The following is a 9,997-nucleotide window of genomic DNA, read 5'->3' on the forward strand; positions in this document are numbered from 1 at the left end:
GTCACCTGAAAGTGAGAACAGGTGTTCTCATGGCACTGTTGTAGCCAGTGTCACAAGATATTTATGTGCCAGATGTGCTGAAGATTCATGTCCCTTCATGCTTCAACTACCATTCCAGGGGATATGCGTCTATGCTGATGTCGGGTTCTGCTTGATAACAGTCCAAAGCAGTGCGGACCAATGCATGTTCATTTTCATTATCTTGAGTCAGATGTCACCAACAGAAGGTTGATTTTCTTTTTTGGTATTTCGGGTTCTGTAGTTTCCTTATCGGAGTATTGCTCTTTTAAGACTTCTGAAAGCATGCTCCTTGTCCCTCTCAAATTTTGGAAGGCACTTCAGATTCTTATGTGTGAAATGTGCAGTGAAAGTGTTCTTAAAATGAACAAAATGTGCTGGGTCATAATCCGAGAGTGCTATAACGTGAAATAGATGGCAGAATGTGGGTAAAACAGCAGGAGACATACAGTTCTCCCCCAGGGAGTTCAGTCACAAATTTAATTAACACATTGTTTATTTAACGGGCGTCATCAGCATGGAAGCATGTCCTCTGGAATGGTGGCCAAAGCATGAAGAGGCATATGAATGTTTAGCTTATCTGGTATGTAAATATCTTGCAATGCCAGCTAAAAAAGTGCCATGTAAATGTCTGTTCTCACTTTCTGGTGACATTGTAAATAAGAAGGTAATATTATATCCTGTAAATGTAAACAAACTTGTTTGTCTTAGCGATTGGCTGAACAAGAAGTAGGACACAGTGGACTTGCAGGCTCTGAAGTTTTACATTGTTTTGTTTTTGAGTGCAGTTATGTAACAAACAAAGCTACATTTGTAAGTTGCATTTTCATGATAGAGATTGCACTACAGTACTTTTATGAGGTGAATTGAAAAATGATTTGTTTACAAATATTTGCACTGTAAAAATTATAATAAAAAATAATATACACTTCGATTTCAATTACAACACAGAATACAATATATATGAAAATGTAGAAAAACATCCAAAATACAATAAATTTCAATTGGTATTCTGTTGTTTAACATACAGTGCGATTATTTTTTTTATTGTGATTTTTTTTTTTTTGAGTTAATCACATCAGTTAACTGCAATTAATCAACAGCCCTAATTGATAGCCTTCATTGCAAATATGGAAGCTTTCTTCCCCTCCCAGCTAAACACAACTCTGGGAGGATAAGGGAATTTTATTTTTGGGGCGGTGGGGAGAGAGGGAAGGGGTGGGACGTAGCTCCCCTTCCATCCCCTAGCACATATCCCAAAAGAGAAAAGTTAAAGGTACAGGACCCAGGTGGGGGGAGAGAAACTACTGTATCTAAGTAATTGTTTTTCATTATATATTAAACCACTTTTTAAATATTCTGAGACCTGATATTCTAAGAGATTCTATCCTATTTCCTTCACCTGGGGGAAATCGATTATGCTGAACAGAACGTTATCCAATGTACTCTCTAGCAAATTCTGCTTTTAAACATTTGCATGATAGTTTCCAGAGCATTGGCATCTGGAGGCTTCTGCTCATTCACCTACTAAGAAATCCTGTGCTCCTGGCCACCTTGCTCTAGAGTCACTGTTATTGGCGATCACTGCAATGACATGTAAGTGGTCTGGCAGCATCAGCAGTGAGGAAGCTGATGCTGGCTAACAGAACACCAGCTGCTCTGCAGCTACAGTGTTGTAGGACCAAAGCCCATGTGGTTCAAAGAAGGGGAAGGGCTGCCTAGTGGACAGAATGTGCTGGTTGGGGACAGGAGGAGAGATTAGAAGGGAAAAGAAAAATAAGGATTATAGACTGGCTCCGAGAACAATAACTTTATAGAAATGCTCATGTGATGGAGGGTTTTGGGGAGAAGTTCCCCCAGTCGTGCTTTGCCTTCTGAAATACGATCTCCTTATTTGGATCTCAGATTGTATGTTTTTCGCCTTGGAGCCGTATGTATTTGTCGCTCTGGAAGCGACTCTGTTATATTTACTTTATATAATTAAGGTGTATTACACAGCATATTATGTGGGTAAGCCAGAGAAACCAAACCAACTTAGAAATCTGTTTTGTATTTATGAGCATAATTATTTGTGAATTGCTTAAAGAGAAGACTTCTTGGGTTCACTGAGCAGTAAACCCAAACTAAATTGCCTGACTTGAGCTTCATTTTGTGTTGACACTATAACTAAAATAGGTGAAAGGAATGGCTGCCAATTTATACAGCTCTGTGGAAGCTTACTAATGTACGTGTTAAATGCTGTTTTTTCCCACACAAATCTTATTAAAACAGGTTTAATTTTACTGTTCCATTTATATCCTGCCATTGCAAAAATTAATTTTTTCCCTTGTCTTCATTCATTAGACATTTGCTGACAAGGTGTTCGGCATTTTCAGTTGGACAGTTCCTGTTGCTGTAGCTGTTTCATGTTTTGGTGGACTTAATGCATCAATTTTAGCATCATCTAGGTAATACACATTTTGGTTCTGTTTTAAGATGTTCATAAGCACTCTTGGCCGACTTAGTTTATCACACATAAAATCAATGAACACTTTTAATGTCTGTGCCATTAAAGAATATCACAGTAAAATAACTGTCCTCAATAGACTTTAGTTCATATATTCCAAATCACTAGTCTGTCCTGTTTTCCCTCCCTCCCACTCGCAAAATGTGACTGCATAGCAATATGAACAATACACTGTAAGGTATAATAAATGTGGTCGATTACCTAGTACAACATTGTTTCATGCTGTTGGTGAAGAATTGGATTATTCTCCAGTTTTCTTGTGGAGTTAATAACTTAATTTTCTTGTTTTCCTGTTTAAATACTATGTTTAAAGCTTAAAAATGTATTAAATTTATGACCTTGTGTGTGAGGCTTTAAAAGTTTTAATTGGTATGACAGTCTTTTTAAAGCTTCAGCGATATCATGGAAATTTTCTCCTATTAATTGACCACAGACAATGCCAGTACAAGCTTCAAAAGAGTTTTTATAATTCTTATAAAATCTTTTGTCCATTAACATGCATATTTAACCTCCCCCTACTGGAAAGAAATGTTATTTGGAAATTATACGATAGATAAAATTAGAACATTGTTAGAATTATTTATAGAAATTCTTATGTACAGTCACTTCCTTCAGGATCTGATCATAAATCATTTCTCATTGTTACATCATGAAAATTACTAACTTGATGTCAATACTTAAAATTGTACCAAAATGTTTAACTAACGTTATACAGCTGTAATTGTGGATGGTTTCTGCCTCATAACAATGAAAACCTACTTCAGTAATCACAGAAGTTTACCTTTAGCGTTGTTTTATTGTAAATGTGTAGAGATTTACTTATATAGACCTACATAGAGTGAGTACTAGAATAGTTGAATACACATGCAGGTTTCTTTGAGGTTGTTCCTAGCATATTTTTACACAGCTGTCTTTCTTTCCTTGGCTCAAGATTTACTTCTTGTGTCCTTTACAGGCTATTTTTTGTAGGATCCCGGGAAGGTCATCTCCCTGATCTATTGTCCATGATCCATATAGGGAGGTTCACACCTGTACCAGCACTACTGTTCAATGTAAGTTGCTGCTGCTGCTGCTTTTAAGCTCTGTGGAAGTGTTTGGGATATGAAATAGATCCAAAATGGTGTGTTTTTTTACTTGGGTTGGAGTTCATTGACAGATAAGGTCTGTATTGAATACTACATTAAATGATCTTTCACTTGTCGGAATTAACAGTTAATTAGTCTCAGGCATGAAAGATGACATTAATGTGCAAAGCAAAAAAACAAACAGACTTGAAGAACACTTATAGTTCTTCATGGTACTCATGTTCTTTTCCAACAGTGTACTATGGCCCTTATTTATCTGACTGTAGAAGATGTCTTCCAGCTTATTAACTACTTCAGTTTCAGTTACTGGTTTTTTGTGGGACTATCAATAGCTGGGCAATTATACCTCCGCTGGAAGGAACCAGATCGACCCAGGCCTCTCAAGGTACAAATTAATGAATTAATGTAAGCAGAATTAGGTTATTTTTAAGATTTCCCCTACCCCAGTACATCCTACAGCACTGTCTGAAATTTGAACCCATATGCATTATGTCTGAAGTGTTAGACTGTGAACTCTCAGGGCACAAGCCATGTCTTAATTTTTGTAAAATGCCATGTGTTGCTGTTGAGTGCTCAGTACATATTCCTGCTCTAGCAGACTGGCTCAACTATTAGGTGAAGATGACTGACTGATATTCCTCTTCATTTTTTCAGTTCAGTCACTAGTCCATCCTTCTGCCATCTGAAAAATGGTTCATGTGATTGAAAACAGGAGCTACTCTTGCTCTTTGGATTATAGGTCAATGGATGATGGCTCTCTCTTCCCCTCCTCCTTAGCCCCAGCACTATTGTGTGAAAGTTAGGGAGGGCAAATTAATCATGCTGGTAGCACTTTTGCTACCAAGGCTATCTTTGGAGCTCATAGACTCATAGGTCAGAAGGGACCAATATGATCATCTAGTCTGACCTCCTGCACAAAGCAGGCCACAGAACCCTAGCTGTTGTGGTATGTCTGAATTCGTAATTCCTTTAGCACCTCTCTCTGGTAAAGTTTAATGCACTTCATTAAACTAACCATGCCATTCTTGACTCCTGAAGGGCAATGTCTCAGTGCAGTGGATTTATCTAAAAGCCACTCTGCTGCAGTGAAAAGCTACTTTCAACATTGCATAGTTATCTTAACTATCGCACATGTGAATCTTAGCTTCTGTTCTGTGGTTCTGCTGTATAGAGTGTTGTCCTTGTATCCACGTAACATGTTTCTAACTAGCCAAATACAAGTCCACCCTGTGCTGTTGTGTGTATGGAAATGAAAAACTTGATTTGGAAAAATGTTATGTATTAAAAGTTGCAATTACAGAAAATTGCATTCCCATCAGAATGCACGTAACTGTTGATATACAAAAGCATTCCAAGAATGTTCTAATCTCTTTCTCCTTTTCTACAGTTGAGCCTATTTTTCCCAATAGCTTTCTGTATATGCTCAGTATTTCTGGTGGTGGTGCCTCTATATAGTGACACCATTAATTCATTGATCGGAATTGGCATTGCTATATCTGGAATTCCAGTCTATTTCATTGGAGTCTACTTGCCCATTTCCAGAAGGCCTCCATTTATCAACAACATTTTAGGTAAGCTCATGTAAATTGGGAGATTTCACTGTTTGCTAGACTTGAATAAAGACATTTGCAATAAATTTTAAATTTGTGTGTGATCACATATGAGCTGAATGGCAGTGACTGGGAAAAAAATCATTATTTTTCTGTATTTTACATTTCTTTTAGTGTATATTTTATAGCTTCTGTCAGTCTCATTATATTTGTATCTTACCAAACACATTGAAAAATCTAAATCCAAAAGGAAGGCTGGCTGTAATTCTAAAATCACTAAATCTTTCTGGACTCAAGCAAACATGTTGTCGTGCTTCACTTCAGTTGGAGCTTGATCAGCTGCTTGAAAATATGTAATGTTTTTATGCTATTCAAAGCTGGTGTGGGGGAAATCATCTTCTCTGGAGCTTTGGCTGTCAGTATCCCTTTGCTGAATTGTCCAGTTAAGGATTACTCAATCTTCTCTTGCAGCCTACTGCTTTGTTTTTTACAGTTTAGTAAAAGTTCCCACAGTGGTTGTTCATAAATCCACTGTTAAATGAAATCGGTTACATGGCTTTATCGGTCAGTGCATGGATCAGTTATCAAACCATATCAGTTTCTTAAATGTATACAGAAGCCCTTCCCCCTCCCACACTCTTTGGAGCTTTTACTTTGTAAGCCTTATCTGTCTCTCTTAACAGGGAAAACAAATTTCAGTGCATTGTATACCCTACCGAGTGCCTGCGAGAAAAAACTATGTCACCGTTAGGGCATCTTTTAAACATAGTGTTGGTTTGTTTAAAAAAAAATCAGACTAGATCAACAATGGAACTTTACCTTGTGTTGCAAGTGTATCCTTCATGTATATTTAAAAAAAAACAGAACTGAACACACTTCAAGACTAATTTTCACTGATCTATATGTAGTCCAGTTGGCTTAAAGTTCTGTTTAAATAATTTGCTGCTTTTATGATGATGTTACTTGGATATTCACCTGGTTTATCTTCAATTTCCTATGCAGGTGCTATCACTGAAGCCACCCAGGTGCTTTGTTACAGTGTTTTGACAGAGATGGACAGTGAAAGTAAGAAATTAGAGACCAAATCTAACTAAAAATTTAAAGCAGTTCCAAAAACAGCAGAGAACCAAGCGAAAGTTACTAACAGGAACAGAAGAGGATCAACAGAGAATATGGGGCAACTGAAGAACTATTGGAGCCAGGAACAGATATACCAGCTATTACTGAAGAGGGATGCTTGGGTGCATAATACTCCCTCCCATGATCTGTAGTTGAAGTAGTGTCAATTCACATTATTATGGGTAATCATTAGCCAGTCACTTCAGATATGGAAACAATGTCTGAACTATTCATTATAGTTTGAGGCCAATTGAAAATCTCGTAGAAATGGGATTTAAGTAGTAAGAAGGGAAACAGATTCTAGAATAGTAGAGCTGAGTGATCAGATTAAACATACTTTGGAGAACTAGGTAGCAGAATAATGAATCATTTTAAGTACGTTAGGGTGACCAGATGAGAGACATGAAATATCAGGACACCGGCAGAGCTAATAAATAAGCAAGCTGCTGGAGCATAGGAAAAATGGATAGGGGCTGAGCTCCCACCTGCAGCTCCCTGCCCTGCCCTTACAACCACACCAGCTCACCTCTGCCTCCCATGCTTGGAAAAGAAGTGGAGCCAGGGTGGGGATTTTGGGAGGGATCCAATAGGGCAAGGAGGGGGCAGAGTCAGGGGCATGAGCCCCCTCCACCTGTGCACCAGAGGGCAAAATATTATGACAATTTGCGTCCCAACTGAACATCGGGCGGGACGCGTGACAAACAAGTAAATATTGGGACCTCTGGTCACCCTAAGAACAGTTGAAAACTACTCCAAGTCAGAAGTGACCAAAAGCCATTCATATCTGATGGATGCTCAGTGGCCTATGTGAAGTGACTTGCTTGGGAATCTGACCTTTACCCCTGTAGACAGGCATCCATAACAAACATTTGTCATTGGCAGTTGCAGCAGATTGAATCGGCATATAAAGATTGCCCTATCCTTTCTCTCTTCTAGAAACTATCATTTCAGTGAAAAGTGGTGGGGTCTGCAGAGAGAGAATTCCAATCTCTAAAGCTGTTCTGCACCTTTCACATGGTCCAAACTGCCTTTCCACAGAAAAAACTTAGACGTGATTAAAATGTTAATATTTACATATGGATTGTTACCGGTTTTGTGGTGATGGATTTGTTTCTAAATGGTTCAAATAGAACCCCAAAAAGTAAAATACTTAAGAGGCAAAAACTTAAGCTTCCCTATTTAATAGTTTCTTAAATTACAGCAAAGAGACTAGACATTTTAGTTTGATTTTCCATACTGTTCACCAGAGGCAGTACTTTTACATATTATAAAGACTTTATAGTAGAACTAATATGTAATACCATGGCTGTCATCTCAGTTTGAAAATTTAGATGTATAATAGTGACTGGCACAGAAGAGAAATCTATCTATACATAGAATTCAACTGTGAGAAACATTGTGGGGAAAGGGAAAATACTTCCTTGATCTGATGTGCTATTACTTCACCTCAATGGTTAGTAACAAATGCTAGAAATAATTGTACTACTGTAGTAAAGATCAAATCACCTTCAAGATACTGGGGTTCTAATCATACCTTCTTGCTGGGTCTGCTTCTAGACACTTTACATACCAATGTTTGACTATATTGTAAATATAACACTTAAGTTGAGAGCTGAAACACCTGGTTATCACTTGTTTGTAGAGGTTCAAAATTGGAGATGATTAGCGGGACAGCAAACTATAGTCCTGTGGTGCAATATGAATACGTGTCTGCTTATTTGCCTGTGCTTGAGAGATTCAAATACTATAAAACCAATTTTGTCACAACTATAGCTAAATTAAGATGAAATACTGCTGCAAAAATGGGTCTTGTATTCTGCCACCTTTGTGGCACAGTGTGATGACCCTGTTTTGCAATCTTGTAGAAAAAACTTAGTATCTATATCAACTTATTTAAAAGTTTTTTTAAACTAGGTAAATTAGCATGGAATAGAAAATAACTAAGATTGTAAGGTTCTAGTTTATTTCTCTGTAGCTGAAAAGTGAGGTTTAAAATCCCATCAAACCCACAGCATGCTGAATTGAAAGGCTCGCTCTTTTGGAGTCTAAAATCTAACTATTTTAAAACAACATGAGAGGTATTTAGTTCTCTGGCACTTATTTTAAGTGTGCCATAACTTCTACCTTGTCTCAATTGTGGTTTTATTTTTTTATGTAAACTTGCAGGCTTTTGCTAGATTTAGAAAGCAGTACATTTAATTTACCATCTTATTCCTAGTAAACTGAAGCAGAGTCCAGTCCAGGAGTTTATTTAAACCTCAAACCTTTTCCTTGTTTTCCTGATATTTAATAAAAAGTGGCATTTAACACATCTTGCTGTGGCTTATTAGAACCCAATGTACTATTATGGGAAATTCCATACATTTAAAATTTGAGATTTGTTTAAAGGATTATAATAGGTAGTTCAAGGTCTCTCTAACACACTGTGGTTTTATTAAGAACATTGTGCATAGTTTCTGTGAGGGCTTAGGATAGGCTTGAACTTTAAATGAAAAAATACAGTCTCAAATTCCACTATGCTGAAGTCCTTTCCAGTGATGGGAATTATGTGCTCCTCACAGTCAGTGCTATAAGCTAGAAATTCTAATAAATGCAATGATTTTCATTGTGATTTTAAATTAATCAGTGTCCTATTAGCCACTGCATAGGCTCTCCTGTACTTAAATGCAAGGGGAAAAAAGTAGTAATGCTATGGAAATACTGACAGAGGAAGGATGATGGGGGTGGGAGGGAGAGTAGGAGTGAATTAGCAGCAGGCAGTGTTCAAAGATAGGATAGGAAAATGAGTTTGAGGCAGACTTGTAAGATGAGGGTTGAGACTTTAGTATTTAATCCTAGACTACAGTTGCATTTTCAGAAGTCTTATATACAATGGCAGTAAGTCCTTTTCCTAGTTTTAGATAATGGCCAAAAGCCATGCTGACCTCCAAATTCCACAGACTGAGGTTAGAGGATAATTTCTCAAACTTTCATGGCCTAAAGTGACACTAGTGCTAATCCCCAAGACAGCTCTCCCAAAAATCATAGCTGACACTTGCTATATATTTGGCTTAGTAAACATTGCTAGACCACTGACATGCATGCTGCACCTGTTGCTACCCCACTAGCTGCCTAACTACTCTTGATTGTAGAATGCCAGGAACTGAATCAGGGAACAAAGAATAGAGTTCAATAAATCACTCAAAGTTCTTAAAGACATTAATCTCACTCACACAAGTCGCAATTTCTTTGAGTGATTTATTGAACTCTACTTTTTGTCTCCAATTCAGTCCCTGACATTGCTTTAGTGTAACTTCACTAGAGCTCTAGCAGAGAATGTGAGTTGATGTTTGTGGCCAATCTTCACAAGTTATACACCACATAAACCTGAATTTCAGTTTGATATTGACAGAAGTAGGTTTGTATGCAGTGTTGTATCCATGTCAGTTCCAGGATATTAGAGACAAGGTGGGTGAGGTAATATCTTTCACAGAACCAACTTCTGTTTGAGAGAAGAGGTTGTTTTTACACACATCTGAAGAGCTGTGTAAGCTCAAAAGGTTGTCTCACCAACAGTTGGTCCCATAAAAGATCATAGAATCAAAAGGTTGGAAGGGACCTCATGAGGTCATCTAGTCCAACCCCCTGCTAAAGGCAGGACCATTTTCCTTAAATAATCCCAGCCAGGGTGCGGTCTAGCCGGACTTTAAATAGCTCTAAAGATGGAGATTCTACCACCT

The 9,997-nt window shown here is 37.7% G+C and overlaps 1 protein-coding gene across 2 annotated transcripts in view; it reads left to right on the forward strand.

Annotated features, from left to right (window-relative positions):
* SLC7A6 (solute carrier family 7 member 6) overlaps positions 1 to 8,140 on the forward strand; it is a 37,983-nt gene extending 29,843 nt beyond the window's left edge. For both annotated transcript variants that reach the window (XM_032767730.2, XM_075073609.1), the window contains 5 exons: positions 2,362 to 2,465; positions 3,480 to 3,576; positions 3,845 to 3,994; positions 4,997 to 5,180; positions 6,162 to 8,140. In XM_032767730.2, coding sequence (XP_032623621.1) covers positions 2,362 to 2,465; positions 3,480 to 3,576; positions 3,845 to 3,994; positions 4,997 to 5,180; positions 6,162 to 6,253 — 627 coding nt within the window. In that variant the 3' untranslated portion in view covers positions 6,254 to 8,140. The remainder of the gene's footprint in view (positions 1 to 2,361; positions 2,466 to 3,479; positions 3,577 to 3,844; positions 3,995 to 4,996; positions 5,181 to 6,161) is intronic.
* The last annotated feature ends 1,857 nt before the right edge of the window (positions 8,141 to 9,997 follow it).

Source organism: Chelonoidis abingdonii, chromosome 19 (assembly GCF_003597395.2).
Source record: "Chelonoidis abingdonii isolate Lonesome George chromosome 19, CheloAbing_2.0, whole genome shotgun sequence".
NCBI lineage: Eukaryota > Metazoa > Chordata > Testudines > Testudinidae > Chelonoidis > Chelonoidis abingdonii.